We start from the raw sequence: 18,983 nt of genomic DNA, 5'->3' as shown, positions 1-18,983 counted from the left end.
CAAAACTTTACTACTAGGAGTTGACACATATAGGCAGATAGGGAACATGAAGTCTTTTATGAATGAGTTCCAGCATATTGCAGTCATGGTTTTGGACATGTCTTATAGTCATTGTGTGATGTTGTTCATAGAGGGTTTGCTGGGCAAGTTGCAGGGACTGGTATGAGCATTCAGGCCAACCACCCTCAAGGAGGCCATTGATGTTACATTTAGACTAGATACCCCTCCTACTCCTTATCAAGAAGATAAGAAACCTTTCAGGGATTCTCGACCTCCCCAGAAGGCCAACACTTCCTAGGATGGAGGGGGACCACCTTCTAGACCACCCAGGATGGACCAAGAGTCGAGGAATGAGCTAAAGAGGAATAAACTATGCTTCTCCTATAAGGAGCCATGGGATCCTGGACATTGTTGTCTTGGTAAAGACAAGGTTCATTTGATAGAGGTGATATTTGAGATAGGCGATGGGGAGATACTTGATACTGATACTAAGGATAGTTCGAAGGAGGTTGAGCAGGAACACCCACAGTTTGAGCTAGACACTCCGAAGCCTTTGGCGTCAGCTAAAGTGATCATGGCAACTCTCTCTAGTTATCCCAGATTTCATCCCTTTCATCGAAAGGTACATTGAGAGGCCAGCGGGTTATGAGCTTAGTAGACAAGTGCCATGCACAACTTTATTGACTAGAAGCTAGTTGATAGGCGTGGGTTCTAGTCCGAGGAGTTTGTTGGTTTTGGAGTGAAGGTTTGCAAATGGTGCCATTTTGAGTTGTACTCGAAGGATTCCTCAGCTTAGCATCCAGATGGGGGACTATACTCTGACAAATGATTTTTATATGCTACTGCTAGAGGATTATGATGTAGTTTTGGGCATGTAGTGGTTATAGGGTATTGGGCAATACATCATTGACCACCACCGCATGCAGCTGGAGTTTCTTTCTGCAAGGAAGAAGACTATCTTGAGGGCAGCTTCAGATGATGGTCCTAAGGAGGTAACTTCCTGCAGGCTGGAAACTATCATTCATCATGATGATGTACTTTGGGCTACACATTGTTTTGTGAAGTCCAAAATTTGTACACCTCAGGATGGCAGGGCTTTTTGTAAAGACAAAGCTCATCAAGGGGAAGAACAATATTGTTATTGAAGCACTTTCTAGGAAGCCATCACTTGCTGCCCTATGTTCATTGAACGAGATTTTGGCAGATTGGTAGGCTCAACTTTTAGTTGAGTATTCCAAAAATCAGCATGCTTGTGAAATCATGGATGGGTTGACAAAGGATGATGGATATAGTGTAGTGGATGATATCATCTACTACAATGGTAGGGTCTACCTTGTTCCTAATTCACAATTGAAGGAGCACGTTTTGCATGCTTACCATGATACTCCTACAACAAGACATTCGGGTTATGATAAGACCTATAGGGCAGTATGAGAGAGTTTCTCTTGGAAGGGTCTTAAGGATGATGTCTTACCCCATGTTCGTGAATGCATGACTTATCAACAGAACAAGTCAGAGCATACTTTTCTGGTAGTATTGTTGTAGCTTCTACCTATATCGGAGTAGAAGTGGACAGGGATATTTATGGACTTCATGTAATGTCCCCGTTTTTTGTGAGTCTATGTAGTTGATGGAGTTAACTCGTCATAGCGACCCTCGTGAGCTAACAGGGTGTTTTGGGGGTCCCAGTTGTGAACTTTCTATTTTTAGTAAGTTTATTTGTGGTAGTTGCTATTTTTAGCAGTGTAGTGGGTGGCCCTAGCAGTTGGTTGTCACTTGCAATTGATCGGGTTAATAATTACATGAGCTCTTATTTAGTTATTTTTCATTGAGTTGCATTATTGTAATAATGTTTATATTATTATAATAATGACTTTAAAAGATATTTTTAAAAAAGTGTGTTGGAAAGTTTCTAGTGTTGAGTTCTTTTGGGAAACTTCCACAATTTTTGAAGTGGAGTTTTTTATGAAACTTTGGCCAACGAAAGGTTATAAATGAGAGCTCATTTCATTGGGAAAAGCATGCTTGAATATATTTTCTTTTGTTGCCTTTGTGGCTTTTTCCTGAGTTTTGAATGGTAAGCCCTTGCTGAAGTATAAGGGTTTCTAATGTTTATGAAGATTGTTTGAAGTCACTGCTGATGTATAGTGGTTTCACTAGTTAAATCTCCTATCTATAATTATCTATGTTTGGGAGATTGGAATTATATTTCTGAGGAATTGTCTTGCAATTTTGCTGCTGAGGTAAAGCAAATTGCCTTGCTTCTCTACTGTTCTTGTATGTATTTGAGAAGTTTATGGGAGTTGGAGAATAATCTTGAAATATTTATTTTCTTCTTGAATTATCGGGCTAAGGGTTTGTAATTTCTATGAATTTGCTGGAAGCAATATTGCAAATTGTTGCTGTTGTATGACAATTTTCCTAATCTCCTACTATATTTCACTGTGTCCAGAGGAGAGTTTTATTTTTTGAGATTAATAGTTGGTGAATTATATTATTGGAGCTGCGATTTAATTTGGAGAACAAGTTTGCATTACTAGAGTCTGTCGTTAAAAGCCAATGGTAGCGATTCATGATTGAAGGCTATATTCTAAGAAGGGCGGCGTCATTGCTTGCATATTGTGGTCTGCAGAAGGGAATTCATGTCAGCATCAGCAACTGGAATCATTTGACAAGCATTGATATCATTGTGTGGGTTTGAAACTCAGCCGCAACACACCACATACCCAGTGTTCGCATCAAGGGTTCCCGAATTGGTTCAGTCCTACGTTTTCTATTATACAGTGGAGCCATGTTTCTGATCAATAGAAAAATTAAGGGAATAGCAACTATGGCTGGCTGGGTCAATGTCTCAATTGGACACTTGCATCTTCAATTTGGAGTCATCATCTTCCTTACAGCTCATACCAGGAGCATTCAAATTGCAATCAGGTTTTGGGTTCTTGACAATTATTCTAATTCTTGAGGACATAGTTAAAATTGATATTTCATTTCAAGTAAATAAATTCTGGAAAATTCTGGAAGTGTTATTTTGCAATATTTCTACTTGTCTGCCATTTATCTCTGAAAAAGAATTTCTAAGTATGTATTTTATAAAAATCAAAAAATCATCAAACATACAAAATATCAGTTTGTGCATTAGTATAACAGTTTGGGCCAGGTTGAGGTTTTTACACTTCATTCAGGTCTTCTTTGAGTTAAGGGGAAGGATTGTATTTATGTTGTGGTGGACAGGTTGACCAAGTATGCCCACTTCTTTCCTATTGCAGCGGACTTCACAACTTCATAGGTAGTTGAGTTGTTTTTCAGAGAGATATTTAGACTCCATGGTCTCCCCAAGACCATGGTGAGTGACGGGGATAACAGGTTCATGAGTTCCTTCAGGCAAGAACTTTTCAGGCTAGCAGGCACAAAGTTGACCCCCTGCACTAGCTACCATCCTCAGACAGATTGATAGACTAAGGTGGTTAATAAGTGGGTGGAGGGGTATCTGCGCAACTATGTGTCAGAGCAATAGAAGGCATGGGTGCGTTGACTGTATTTGGGCAAATATTGTTATAATACTACACACCACATGTCCATTGACATGACTCCCTTCAGAGCTCTTTATGGCTACGAGGCATTATCTTTTGTTGATTTGGCTTTCAGTGAGAGCAGAGTTCCCTTGGTACAAGATTGGTTGCTTTCAGTGAGAGCAGAGTTCCCTTGGTACAAGATTGGTTGTAGGAGAACCAAGATATCTTGTAGCATGCTCAAAATCAAAAGATGTATGCTGATCGGCAGAGGACAGAGAGAACATTTGAGGTGGGTGACATGGTTTTCCTTCATCTACAGCCTTATTAACAGAGCACCCTTAAATGGAGAGGAGCTAAGAAGCTCAAGCCTTGTTTTTGTGGACCTTACAGAGTAGGATTCATAATGTGTTCCATGTGTCATGCCTGAAGAAGGCACTTGGGAAGCATATTATAACATCACACGATTTACCTCCTTTGGATGAAAAGAGTAAATTGACTTTGGTCCCTGAGGAGATTCTGGAGGTTAGGGAGAGACGATTGAGGAGTAGGGTGATTTGGGAGTACTTGGTGCGCTGGAGAGGTCTTCCCATAAAAGACGCCACCTAGGAGGGTGAGTCCATTTTGCAGCATCCAATGTTGCAGTTGCTTATGGGCAAGCCTCTCCGAGAGGGGAGGACTGTCATGTCCCTTCTCTAGTCTGACTAGTAGAGTCATGAGAGTTGGCCTCTTATTGGAGTCTCATAGGCTAGTAGTGGTGGATAGAGACTCATACTGGATACTCAGTGACCAGAGTTGGTTCTACAGTTAGTTTGAGAGCCAGTTGAGGTAGTTCCTTAATTTTAGGGATTTTCCTAAAATTTAGGAGGTTATGGAAGTTATCAAATTTGAGGCTCCTCGGGACCAGTATACGATTTTAGTTTTAGGGTGACAGGGTATATTCCCTAGTTTCTAGGAACATCCCTAGTTTTTAGGGATGGGACTGCCAGTTGATCCACATTGTCCGGCATTAGTCATAGGTAGGTGACAGGACCCATTCACTGATTATTTGGTTGGTTTGGCTTTCCAGTTGAATAAAATGAAATGCTTTTTAATATTTCCTAAGTCTACATTTAAATAAATTAAAATAAAGCTATTTATATAGCGAATTGGAGTAATAAGGGGATTTTGGCTTCATCTAGTCAGGCAGGCCTATGTGTTATAGCTCGTTGGAAAGGTCTTGAATTATTATAACTTATTCTCATCATCCAAAGACCTTCGGGCACCTAGAGTTATGCTATTTGAGGAAAGGGGTGTTTTTCCTATACATAAAGACCTTTTAATTGAGAAGATGTCATTTTATAATGAAGGGAAAGGCATATTCTCCCTTTAGGGTTCAATTGGCTTTGAGAGGGAGATAAAAGGAGATGTTGGCTCATTCTTTCATTATCTTTACATCTTCATTCTTGGTATATGCAATTTTTCTTTGAGGAGCGATTCTAAAAGTCTGGGACGTAAACCCTAGAGCCTGGCTATTGGGACGCAAACCCCAATAGGTGGTTGCAGCATCATTCTACAGTATTGTTTCAGCAGTTGACAAAGATTGTTAAATTCAGCTTTGAGGGTGCTTGTGCATTGCACATTGGGGGTCTTGTTTGGGATGCTGGGATCTTCTTGCTGCCTTGGCGTGACTATAGCAGCCATATGACTGCATTTCAGTTGGCATGTGATTTGTTGGTTGGCTTACGTCAGCCATCTCTACTTTTTGGTGTGTGGCTGGTCCATTCTTGTAGCTGGCATCATCATTCTTTGTTTGTAAACACCTTTGCTGGTATATTGATTACATATCTTACCTGGTGCAATTTGTAGCTATTCTAGTTGACTGAATATTATATTATTTGTTGTTGTTTTCAATTATTGTTTTACTTATATCTGGAAAATACAAAAAAGGAAGAAACAATCTTTTTGCAACTTTTGTCTAATTCTCTAAGACCATAAGGAAAGCACAGGAAAATCTATTATTTTAATTAAAATTTACAGAAGTTTAGTGAAAGGATCCTTTTGGGATCTTTCAGTTACAAAAAAATGTGAGCAAAAAATGTCGACGAAGGTAAAACCTTAGTTAAAAATTAAAATGCATTTTTCACAAGTCACTTTTTCTATAAACCATGTGTTTTCTTGTTCAAGATGTCAATTTTCAATTCAATAAGTTTTGTAATTGAAGTTTACACAAGTATGTTTCTTTTACGAGATTTTAAATTTTAAGTAGTTTCTAAGTTGCCGAGTTGAAAATTTTGGGCTTGCTGAGTACTCTCCAAGCCCAAGTTTGTGAACAATGAGAATACCCTTAGATGATCTCACACACCTGCAAGTATTTGATCTCCTTACAGTTTTTTCATTCTCAAAAAATCAATACTACTGCTAAAATCTTTCCTTAGAGCCCAACCTTCAGAACTGCTAAGTTGAAATTATTTCAGAATATCCTAAATGGCTACCCCAATGATTATTTTATCCATTTACCCTTTCCCTCCAAAAGTCCAAATTCTCTAGGGATTTTTTTCAACTAAATCTTATGAACTTAATTAAAATTGATAATCTCCTTAACCAATCTGTCTATGAGGAGTTGTTCTCATATAATATGAAAAACCACTTTTTAAGTTACAACTTATCTCCCTAGGGAATTGTGCCAAGGGGCTGTTTTATTATTACTTTATTGTTTTTTCCACTAAGTAGCCCATTCTTACTTATTGGTTAGGGGGAAAATGGAAGCATTGAATAAGATGTATGTATCAAATGAGACTTGCACTTCCCAAACATTCAAATGTTAAGGGAAAAAGAGGGCTTCCAAGCATAACCCTCGATATAATCGAAGTTTGATTAGCAAGACCTAAAGATGAAGGGATGCTAATACAAATCGCAAATTAGACTAGGGAAATATGCAAGTAAGTCTCTTTCACGCAAAGCAAATTAACCTTAGATGTGTTATGTGAAGGTGCATTGATTAATTTGAATTGAAAGCTAAAGTGATTAACTTGCTTATGGTTAATTGATTTGAATGTAAGAAACACAAGCATAACCCTAATTATGCAAGAAATCAGATCTGAAGTGTAAATGGACAAGAAGAAATGCAACTTACCTTGAAGATGTTAAGAGGAAGACAATTTAAAGTCTTGAAAATAGTATTCTAGAAACAACAATATAGAACATAAACCAGATATGCAACTAGGAAGTCGAGGGGAACAAATCCCTGAAAGTGATGTCTCAAGAAGACGTCACTTTGAGTCAATGTATACACCGCGATCTTGGGTATAAGTCATTTTTTAGGTAAGCATCACTTTTGGTTGATGTATACCTATGACTGAAACTTTCACATATCCTGAAAAATTCTACGAAAAGGGTGCTTAGATTTGTATTTGAAACTTTGATCCTGAACTTGCAAATAAGAGAAAAATGGTTTTGCTTGTTGGGGGAGGTCTTGCCTTGGCCAAGTCCTCGGTGAGGAATCAATCTTGAAATAAAATAAAATGTAAAGCATGTAAAGAAGCAATATAAACTGTAAATAATTCACCTCACTAATGAAACCCTTATTAGGAAGGTTTTGCAATTCTTGATGTTGTTGATGTCAAACCTTCAATGTGAATGTAGGAAATCTCTACAAATGCAATGGATCTTGTCAATACCAACTTATGGAACCATGGATATAGATGTGTTGTGTTGGCTGATAATTTTGTAGGTCACTATGACCACAAGTTACAAAATTGTGACTTTTCATGTCGTGTCATGAGATTTCTCTCTCCTTGGAGGCTCCCTTCTTAGCATAGGTGGCTTCAACGGGAACTTAATTTAAATTACGAAAAGGGTGGTTCTCTTAGTGAAATCCTTTTTTTTAGGAATGATTTGCATACAACTAGTACTTTCTAACTTACCAAAAAGTGCCTTGTTGCTACGATAATACTAGTTACCCAGAATTGATATAAGAACAATACCAAGGACAATAGTTTACACTTTATAATAGTACTGGTCCAGGAATGTAGCTAATAATAATTATTATAATGGAATTTTGGGGAATTGGTGAAAAGTATGATTTGTAATAGTACTTTTATTTGTAAGTTTTGAGAATTGTTTTTAAATTTGTTCTTGGGATGTGCATACAATGTCCCTTTTTGGGGACATTAGACAATTATATGCCAACTTCACAAAATATTTTTAAAATGACTTCATTGGAGCTTAATGCAAATTGGTAGAAGTCATTTTAATATTAATTAGAGGTTTGAAAAGGGACAAAGAGGAAGAGGACGAAAAGACAAGAGTTGGATAACAAAGGATCACAGGGATGCTCTTTAAAAGAGCAAAGAGAAGCTCATTTTGGATTATGTGTAATTTATGATTTGATTATTGATTCTGTTGGAGAGTTTGGAAATTCAGCTTTCAGAAAGTTTGAGATGGAAACCTTGAGCTTGGAAGCAAGACAGAAAACCATTGTTAGTTTAAGATGTCATTCAAGGGTCTCTCTTAGTGTTTAAGGTTCATATTTCTGGTATCCAATCTTGTTGTAATTTTTTGTAAATACGGTTGCATTTTGTTATTGTTTTACTAAAGATCTAATTGCAATGCCATTTCACAATCTATATTTCAGCTAGGTATTTTATATTTTAGTGTACATTGTGCTGAACGAGTTGAAAACATTTGCATGCAAAATTATCTATTGAATATCTATGTTAGAATCTGGGTATTATATCCATTGGGGATATTACAGTGGTATAAAAGCTGGTTTTCTTGCTAGCCTTTGAGATTTCATGATTAACATTGATAAAGGTATTTACACATCAAAAGTTTAATATTTTGAGAAAGAAAATTGTGTCAGAATTATTTTTCAACTATTACGTTGGAAATTGGTGTTATATTACGTGGAACTGAGATCATATAAGTTGGGTATGTTTGTAGAATAAAATATTATACATAAAAGATCATACGGACTTGGAAGAAAAAAAGCCTATTATATCAGCGAGTTCAACCCCACATGTGATCAACTCCAAAAGGCATACATAGGGGCCAACTAAGTCACAAGCTTCAAATTCGAGTTTGAGTTTGTTGACTATAAAATTCGAATGACGTTCGGCAAGAGAAATAATTTGGAGAAAAATTTGAATTAAATTCGCCTTATATAATTTAATTATTTTTAAATATATGTAATATATCTCATAAATTATCAAAATAGCTAAAAGTGTTTAATAGATTTAAAAACTTTTTAAGCATGATGATACATTTATAAAGTATAAAACATGATGACCATATTATTGAAAAATTAATATATCAATATTTTAAAATATTTTGTTTATAATTTAAAACAAAAATTTCATTTCACATTAACTATAAACTTAATCGATTGATTAAATATATATCTAATGACCTATTACTCTTGACATTTTAAAAATTAAAGAATTAACTATATTACTTAAAAATAATATATCAATACTTTTAAAATATTTCATTTATACTTAATAATTTTTTATAAAAAAAGACTTCATTTAAAATTAATAAATGTAATATATACATTATTACATTATAACAAAATAAACCTAAAGTTAATGAACATTATTTCATTTATACTTAATAAATATTAAATTTAATAAACAAAATCTTCATTTATACATTATTACATTACAACTAAATAAATTTAACAAAGATGAATTTGAGGAAAGACCTCCGCTGGGATGAAATCGCAGATGCAAGAGACGACACAAGGAAAATTGCAGACAATGGCACAAGGAAAATTGCAGATTACAGTCCGCAGGAGCTGGCTTAAAATTTCGTCTGTGCACTCTCCGTCGATACAGGGCTGTAATGGCTCGTTGAAACCTCCGTTTTCAGTATTCTGTACATTCAAAGAAAGAATGGTTCAGAAACCCTAAAAAAGGTTGCCAGATGCAGAGAGTACTAGTTTCTAAATGTTTACAGCAATAAAAAAATAATCCCAATTTTTGTGGTCGAACAACAAGCGATTTTCATCGAATATCTTAGGAAAAATTAAAATTCGGCAATATCCGAATCTCATGCTTGAGATTCACCGAATATTGTGACTTAGGGGGCCAACATTTCTTGGAGAGCTAAAAGTCTTATTGCATAGCTTAGAACCAACTCTTATCAACTGTGGTGTGAAGCTAGATGATGGATGAGGTCAAAAGAGTCTTGGGAAGAGAGAGTTTGCATGCTTTGCAACTTTGGAAAGGTGGAAACCAAACAACACTTTATGTTAGAATGTAAGGCATACAAGGACATCAGGTTGAAATTTGTAGATATTATATCTGGCAGCTCTTGGCACAACTTATTCAGCAAGGAGAACATAGAGAAGTTAGGTGGGCTCATCATCAGCTTACAGAAAAAAAGAACCAAATTGCTAATGTTGGATTAGTTGGAAGGCTATCCCATAGGCTATGTTCTAGCCTCGTGGATTTTAAAAATCATCCATCGATCCGTCCAAAAGTTAAATCTTATATTGTGAATGCAAGAAATCATCAAATTTGTCCAAAACCATCTTGGTTGTTGGAGGCATAAATATTGAAAGTTTTGTTCGGTATTTATCAAGCTCATTCATTTCGTAAGGTTTGATGGACATAGTTTTTCTTTAGTTGCCGAGGCTACTATTTGTTGGTGGGCCCATATTAATAAGTTGGCATCCATAATCTCCTATGCCTTCGGTTTGAATAACAAGAGCTCTAGTAGAGCTAGAGTCCCTGCCTATTGTTTTAAGAAAACATAGCTAGATGTTGCATTTCCCCATGGGTTATATACTTGTCTAAAGGCTATATAACTGTTAGTATTATTTAAGAAATCAAAAGGACATAAGATATTGTAAATAATAAATAGTCTATAAATTTGAAATTTATTTGCATGTTGTACTTAATGTGTAATTTGTTTAGTGCTCATTTTAGTTTGGCTGTAGCTTGAATTAATATAGGATTAGGATTAAATTAAATTAGATTTACTAGTCATGATTAGCTTTTAACATTTACTATAATGATTTATTACTTACAATTTAGATACGATTAGGATTACAAATTTAGAGTTTTAACACTTGCAATAAGAATTTATTTACAAAATAGGAAATAGTTTTGGATAAAACTTTAAATATGGATGAACTTTACTGTTTTTTTTTGGTTTTTTAATATTTATAGATGTAAAGTATACTAAATTTTTGTTAATTTTAAAATAAAAATTAATAATACATATTAATCTAGAAGGTTTGTAGAAAAAGTGCAATGTTTCCAACATACATTAGCCAAATTGTGATACTTTTGCAACAATAATATTGGCTAGACAAGAATAGAGGCACACTATTTCAGATATGAATAAGTTTTTAGCCATACTTTCTCTTTTAATTACAAGATTCCATGCAATATGTTTCATTTAACTCGAGCGTATTATGCCTTTGCATTTAGTTCATTTAATTGATATTTTGATACATTCTTCATGCATTATACTTGATAAACATAAGCTACTTTTTATCAATTATATAAACACCTAAGTTGCCGATCTGGGTTCTAGTTCTGGTACAGATACAGGGTTTGGATTCGTGGGTACGACAATTTTTGTCCCCTTGCAGGTTTGGGTTTGGTTCCCATATGTATGTATGTATGTTAAAAATTTGACTTGAAAAATATAAAAAGAAGAGTGACACTCATAAATCCATAATGGCCAATAAAATTATAAATAAATTAATTGCATTACTGATATTGTTTCAAATTACATGAATTACAAATTGGCATCAACCGGATAATGATTAACAAACATAGCTATGGGCTGACTTTTACAAATCTATCAACAGTAATGTACTCAAATCTACAAATTAAAAAAATCAGTCTCTGATCTTCAAATAAATTAAAGTAGACTACTGTTTACTTCTGTCATAAACTAAGTGCATCACATAGACCAATTTTGACTTGAATAATATTACCAAGCTGTTGCAAGACACTATCTAATGCTGATACAAAGAGCATGTTGATAAAAAAATCAGAAATACATACATAGACTGACCAGTTGCCCTGGGTTACTTCCTAGGTGCCCATGTTCAATGTGTGTCCTTCATAGAAGGACCCACAAAGAACCCATGAAATACCCTAAAGGAACCAGTACCAAAACTGTACCAATACCAGGACCCGGGCCTAAATAGCAGAATCTGGTAATTGAGATAAACACAATTAAAGAGCTGAGATTTGTGTACATTTGTAAACAAAGCAACATTATTTTTATCTTCCCACTGATTCGAGGTCTAGAATAACAAAGCAACATTATTTTTATGATTTTATCTAACATCCCAAATTCAAATTTGATGCAAAGTCGTCTACTGTCTAATAAATTCGATCGATATTCATTTGAAAGGACCCTGGAAGACTTCGTGACGATTTTCAGTGAATGAGGACAAAAAAATCGAGCCCATATTGAACCCGTAGCAAATGACCAACAACTTTGGTCGTTGTTGACTTTCAAACAAATTTTTTAACAGTTTTTTAATTGTCAACCCTAAAGTGACATTGTTTTGGCTTGTTTTGTATTTTAGAAAATATTTTACATTTTACCTTTTTAGAAAATAATTTATTGTGCATCCAAAAAAATTATACTGTTGTCGTTTTGTCTTCTGCATCCAAAAACATTATACTATTGTCGTTTTTTCATCCATGTCCAAAAACATTATACTGCTATCATTTTTTATTGAGGGAAATGACACAGTTTGACCAATATCGTGCGTCCAAAAGGCAAAACCGTTTTACTTCTGCTATAGGAACGACAATCAAGTTACTTGAAACACAATCTGGTAAAAACAAGGCACATTTTTCTTGTAAAAACAAGGCACATTTTTCTTTCTTTGCAGTTTACACGTACAAAATAGACTATTCATGGGCAAAGGCACATTCAATTCAAAGGCACACACAGTTATACTTTAAAAGTTTCAACTTAATGCTTTCATCTTATTGTATAATCTTTTAATCTTATGGACTGTGATTGTCTCTAAATCTTTTATTATTTACATTTAATACACTAAATATTTTATCTTTATATGGAATTTCAACTCGATATCATACTGATACACGAAATCCAAAAAGAAATAATAATATGAATCTATTGTAATCTTGTTCCCATCATAGTAATTTTATAGCTTTTTGTTTTCATTTTTATTTTTGTTGTTTTTTGTTTGTTGATTCTATCATTCTAAGAATGAATGCAAGTGGTTATGGCATTGGAAACCCCCACTTTTAAAACTGATAGATGCTCCCCACTATGGAAATATTTGGAAATGGTTCAACCAATGTCGGGTGGATGAGGTTATGTGTGGATTTGTAGCCATTGCATAGAGGAATCTAGTAGCTCTTATGGTAGAGTAAAAACACATTTGTGCTTTATTCCTTGAAAAGACATTTAATTTTGAATAGGGAAGTCGAGAGTAAACAGAGTGCTACCTAAAACCCTCATTATGACCACTGTGAGCAAATACATTTAAGAATAAAAGCAAGCAGATGAAGCTATTGGGAGGGCAAATTCTTCTTGTGTGTTGCAAAGTGGTAGGCCTTCAAAGAGAGGAATAATATCATCTATGTCCTCAACTACCAGTCCCAATGAACCACTTGTAGAGGGCCATCCATTATTGTGTTCTCTTCAATACTAGGTTCAAAGTAAGAGAGTAATGGGACCCCTGGAAACATCACTTCAAAATGAAGCTAGAGACATTGTCAATCAAGCCATATAGATATGTATCTATGTAAATGGGTTGTCATTTAATGTTGTTCACTCACCGTATTGACAATACATGGTGAGAGCAGTTAATGACTCTCCAAATGAGTTCAAGGGCCTTGGTTATGAGAAGATGCACACCACTTTATTGGATGATGAGGTGGCCAGTGTAGAGGCTTCTATGCTGCCCATAAAGGATTCATGGATCGAAGCAGGTGAGACAATAGTATTGGATGGATGGAAAGATGCAAAAAATCATCCTTTGGTGAATGTTATTGCAATGTCCACAAGAGGTGCAATGTTTTTGAAAGTTGTTGATTGTGAAGAAGAGGTGAAGGATGGTCCTTTCATTGGAAATGTTCTCATCCAATCCATTGAGCAAATTGGCCCTCAGAATGTTGTTTAAGTAGTAACCGACAATGCCAAGAATTGTAGGGTTGCCAGCTTATTGTTGAGGAGCGGTGCAAACACATTTTTTGGACACCTTGTGCTATGTACTCACTCAACCTAATGCTACAATAATTTGGCCTAAGCTCCCTTGATTTCTCTAAAACAAATCTCAAACCAAATCAATATCCAAGCATTCTGAAAACGAGACCCTTCTCCCTTTTTTAAGCACAGTATGATGATTTCATATTCCTTGCCTATCTCTTCATTCAATTAAAAGGGAAAAGAGAGTTCAAAATGAAGAGACAGGTAAGGAATATGAAGAGTCATCATATTGTGCTTAAAAAAGGGTCAAGGGTCTCATTTTCAGAATGCTTAGATATTGATTTGGTTTTAGATTTCTCTTCGAAAAATTAAGAAAGCTTTAACTTCTATTCAGATTCGAGGATGCAAACCCTCAAGTTCTTCTTGGGTGGATTGGACATAGCCCCGATTAATCTTTGTGATGAATTCGTGACGAAGTTCACAATTGCATTTCAGGTTCATTTATGGTTATCCAATCTAATTGTTAGCATTGTTTTTATGATTGGATTGTTATTGTGTTGCCGAATATTATAATGCAATAACATTTTGAGTATTCTTTATGTGCATTTATTGGTTAAGATTGTTGGTCTTCATTGCATAATTTTTATGCTCATATTCTAAAATTATTGTGGTATTATTGTGTTGAAAATTGGGGAGAATATCCGGGTAGGATATTACACAATCTCTCGAGGGATGATTAGAGGTTTCCTTCAATGTGTTTTGGGCCTAGGAATTTTGATTTTGTAGCTTGTACTTGTTTTGATATATGAACATTATATATCATTTCATGCTGCTTAATGTAATAATCTCTATGATGAGATACTCATACTTTTGATATCTATGACTATTATTATTTAATAGAAGTTTGAACTCTTCCATTTTCTTATTTAGGTATTTACAATTTGAATATTTATTATTATCCAATGTTCCACTTTCATGTTCATTGGTTAATGCAATTTTCAAGTATTTAGTAATTCTAATTTACTCTTTCACTATTTTACATCTTTAAGTCCTATATTGTTATACATCTTTTCATAACTAATATTTTAAGTACCATATGTATAGTATATAGTAAACACCCCCCAACCCATCCTAACCTGCTGCCCGTCCCCCAACCGTCCACAAATTGAGGCCCCTTTTGTCTTCTTTGCTCAGAAACTGATCCTCCTCCCATGGCAATATGATGATGATTGGATCTGATATTATCTCTCCTTTGCCTTTTTCCAAATTGTCTAGTATTTGGAGTATATGATGCTATGATGTTATGATCATGATGCCATGATGTTATGATCATGATGCCATGGTTACAAGTTTATGGTGGTTTTGTTGTTTATATGATAATATGTGACATTCTAATCTTAATTCATGCTTCTGGGCTTCATATATATATTAATATTGTGTTTGTACTAACAAACCTGAACTAGTGTACGGGTTCCTCAAACCTGGATCTGAACCTGAACCCAAACTGGAAACTTAAGAGTTATAATTATATAAGAGTGTGAAAAGAGGTGGGATTAAATGACAATACCTTTGTCACTTTTGATAAGTGTTTTGAATTGCATGTACTACTATGCTAAGATGTTTAACGTGCTAAACAAAATTGTATTAAAGTGACTGTAGAGGTAGTTGAGAGATTTAGAAAGGCCTTTAGTAAGACTTACATGTCCTAGAATTGCAACTGGGATTTGACGTGAGTTTGGGACCTTCACATTTGATGCAAGAGCATTGAGCATGGTTTTTCTGGACGCTATGTTTTGCGAGCTTGGAGTTACGTTTGGGGCATATCCGTGGACCATTCCCTATGTTCGCATAACTATTAGCTTGTTCGCATTCGAGTTAGAACTCTTGTAGTGGTTGTTGGTGTGTGTTCTCCATCTCTTGGACAGACTTTGGAGATTGTTCTTGCAATCTTCGATCATTGGGAGTTAGCTTATGCGATCTTGGATCTAGATCATTGGATGGCGCGTGGACCTATATCTAAGGTCACTTAGTCTTATTTTATCATATGAGTTTGTTATGTTTGTACACTTGGGGCTTGTCCTAAGTGTTTATTTAATTTTATCTGCCAGGATGACTTGTGGCTTGCATGGTATAAGTATAGCGTCTTGCGATATCTAGAGAAAGAAGTGGTAAGCATGAAGTAGCTAGGAGCATAACGAGGGATCATGGCTTGGAGATGGAAGTTCACATATGAGATTTGAGTTGTTTCTTTGTTTGTAATGGTCGTAATGAGGAAGGCCTTACAGCCTGGCCTGTTGGATGTAAATCTTATGATTCTAACATATGAAAGAGTGTTGCATTGGATCTGAATTTCTGTGTTATTGTTCATTTTTTGCTGCTTGGTTTTTAGCTGGGGGCTAGGTCACCTCCATTAGGGGTACACCCAGCCTTGCACTATGTCAACATCTTCTTGTGGGATTTATGAAAATGTTGATGCACTAGTAGTCAAGTAATAAATAGACCTTATGAAGTGATGGAACTTCCATGGTGCTTCAACCAAAAATATGCAAATATGGAAACCAAGGTCTTGTCACACATCATTTTATGAATTAAAGTCAAATTTAACTTTTCTTCTTTTCCTTTTATTTTTATTTTTTGTTGTCATCTTTTTCTCAATTTTCGACATCCAAAATTAAAATGGTTCTAGTTCTTTAATTGAAAGGAATGGAGCACTAAAGACTTTATCCATTATGTGAAGCATATTGATTTGACAGTAAATAATGAAAAAGGCCTTATATATCCATTCCCATTTTCATTTTTTGTCATGCCCTTGTTGACCAGTAGAAGGGGCATAATAGTACTTTAGATATACAACAATAGACGTGTGACATTGATGTCTTCATATATGCATCTATACAATATAATTTTGCTATGAATAATTCTAACATGGTAGGTGATTCCTCTAGTGCCTCTTCATTTAATTATCACAACTATCTTTTCTCTTCCAAGAATCTTGATACTGTGGAGCTCCAATATTACTAGACTATTAATTTCATGTGATACATTGATGTATTTATTTTTCTGTTGCAATTATATCTATGAACATTTGGGCTATTGCATTTAACAGTCCCACAATCAATTCTTGAGTTGCTATCATATCAATATTTTAGTTTATTATGAGCCTTGCTTTAGTCAGTCTTTGTCTTTCTAAACTGGTGAACACGGTGGACTTATGATGAATTGGTTGTGTAACCTGTTGTTGACTAACTCCAGCTGAAGAATAATAGAATAAATAGTTTAGAATACAAAATAACACCATGGGATATCTCATTGCAGTTCTGTTTTTAACCTTGAGGGATGCATTATCATTTTTGAGTTATTTTGAAGATATCATTATTTTTATATCTCAAGCAATCTGTAATGCCTAGAGGATGAGAGATCACAGCTTGATGTGGCATATATTTCTGAATGTTTCTCCAAGATGTCTAATGCTTTGGACTAGCCCCTATTTTGTCCTTTTCTATGCTTGATGTTTTTATGACTGCTGCAGAGTATATAGTCAGATACATGGACATGGTGACAAACAAATGCTGCTGGATGATGCCTTACAATCCCTTCACTCCTTGTCATCCATGCTGCATGCCTTCAACAAAGAGGTTGCAAAGGTATGGCCCTGACTCCGAGTTTAGAAAACTTTAGCTATTGTGCTCTGAGAACAATTTTTTAATTACTGTTTAATACTAATATGCTTATTCTAGGATGTCAAGAATATATGAATGAAATATATCCTGACTAGCCACTTGAGGAAACAATCAGCTGATTTTGCAGACCTGAAATTTATAAAGCTAAAATTCCAGAGTTACTAAAAACAAATGCTTCTCTTACAAACACTTACTCAACTTATTTATTTTCAAGTGCCATCTAAATTAGAAACCTTTCCATGTTACTTCAGGCAGAAGATATGGTTGCAGAGATGTTTTGTTTGACTTCGCAGCCTCAGTCTGCTTTGCATCACTGTGAAAAATCAGTTCAGGTATATGTGTGTCTCATCCTGTGAGGTAGTTATCAATCCCGTCGTAAATCATTCATCATTCTTTGTGGTTCATCATAGATACTTGGTTTCATAATATATACCTTTGAAAACACTTCATGTGATTTGGGCAGATTCTTGAAAGGTTGTACCACAGCGATCATATTGTTGTTGCAAATGAACTGGTGAAACTGGTGTCAATTGCACTCATGTGGAATAAATATGAATGTGCTAAGAAGAATCTTGCAAGAATCAATGATGTATTCACCACACATTATGGGGGTAACTATGCAAAAATGTTTCCATATTTGAGATCTATGCAAGAGATAACCAGGAATGTTCTCGGTGAAATCTAGGAGAATTAATGTCAATGCTTTGCATATGTAAATTATAATGAGGAATGTCAGAATTGTACACTGCATGTTACATGTTTGTTTATGTTCAAGTTGTGCTCAATGATTATTTCATTCTGTGAATAATAATGCTTATGTTATCTTTATGTCATCTATTTTGTTTTAATATGTATTGCCAAATCTTTTTTTCCTTACATGGTCTACCCTCCAGTCATTTTTTCTTGGCAGCTTAGGTTTTTGTATAGCAATATTTATTTCTTAATTAATTAATTTATAGTAGATGTGCTTCACACCACCTTTGGTTGCACCTTGGTTTCCACTAGTATAACAAATGAACCTCTTAAAGATTCCCCCCTTTTATTGGTTGTCTATCTATTGTGTTACATCCCAATTTTTGCCTTAAAATTTTAAACTAATTATAGCTGTTGAACCAAATTATTTCTTCACGTTCATGTGAAATTGAATTAGTTCATTATAGTCGTTGTTATAACATGTTAGTTATAGCCGTTGCTTATTCCCCTATGTTCATGTGAAATTGAATTAGTTGATTATAGCCGTTGTTATAACATGTTATTTATAGCCGTTGCTTATTCCTTCATAATCATGTGAAATTGAATTAGTTAATTATAGCCGTTGTATCAATTTAATTATCATATGAAATTGAGTTAGTTAATTCTAGCCGTTGTATCCATTTATTCATGATCATGTGAAATAGAGTCAGTTAATTGTAGCCGTTGTACATATATGATGAACAAGTTAGTTATTATGACATTGATGAAATTCCTAACGGTCACTTGATGATTTTTAATTAACAATTTATAAATCTTGAATTGATGTCTTGGCGAGAATGTTATTTTGAATGATTACAAGATGAAGACCGGAGAGAGAGGGGAAGCATTGTGAAACAAGGTCATCGGAAGGGGATGGTTATATGGTTTAGTCATTAGAAGCGACAGGTTTGACCTAAAACCA

General features: G+C 34.9%; 1 protein-coding gene across 4 annotated transcripts in view; it reads left to right on the top strand.

The window, feature by feature from the left end:
* The window catches only part of TPR9 (Tetratricopeptide repeat (TPR)-like superfamily protein), a 213,803-nt gene extending 195,641 nt beyond the window's left edge, over positions 1-18,162 (top strand). For all 4 annotated transcript variants that reach the window (XM_089798058.1, XM_089798057.1, XM_089798060.1 and 1 more), the window contains 3 exons: positions 17,179-17,293; positions 17,581-17,661; positions 17,793-18,162. In XM_089798058.1, coding sequence (XP_089654184.1) covers positions 17,179-17,293; positions 17,581-17,661; positions 17,793-18,014 — 418 coding nt within the window. In that variant the 3' untranslated portion in view covers positions 18,015-18,162. The remainder of the gene's footprint in view (positions 1-17,178; positions 17,294-17,580; positions 17,662-17,792) is intronic.
* Positions 18,163-18,983: the final 821 nt, after the last annotated feature.

Source organism: Cupressus sempervirens, chromosome 8 (genome assembly GCF_028749045.1).
Source record: "Cupressus sempervirens isolate cs-2001-9-10 chromosome 8, ASM2874904v1, whole genome shotgun sequence".
Taxonomy (NCBI): Eukaryota; Viridiplantae; Streptophyta; class Pinopsida; order Cupressales; family Cupressaceae; genus Cupressus; species Cupressus sempervirens.
Note: the sequence above shows the minus strand (reverse complement) of the source record. Positions and strands in the feature narration are given on the sequence as shown.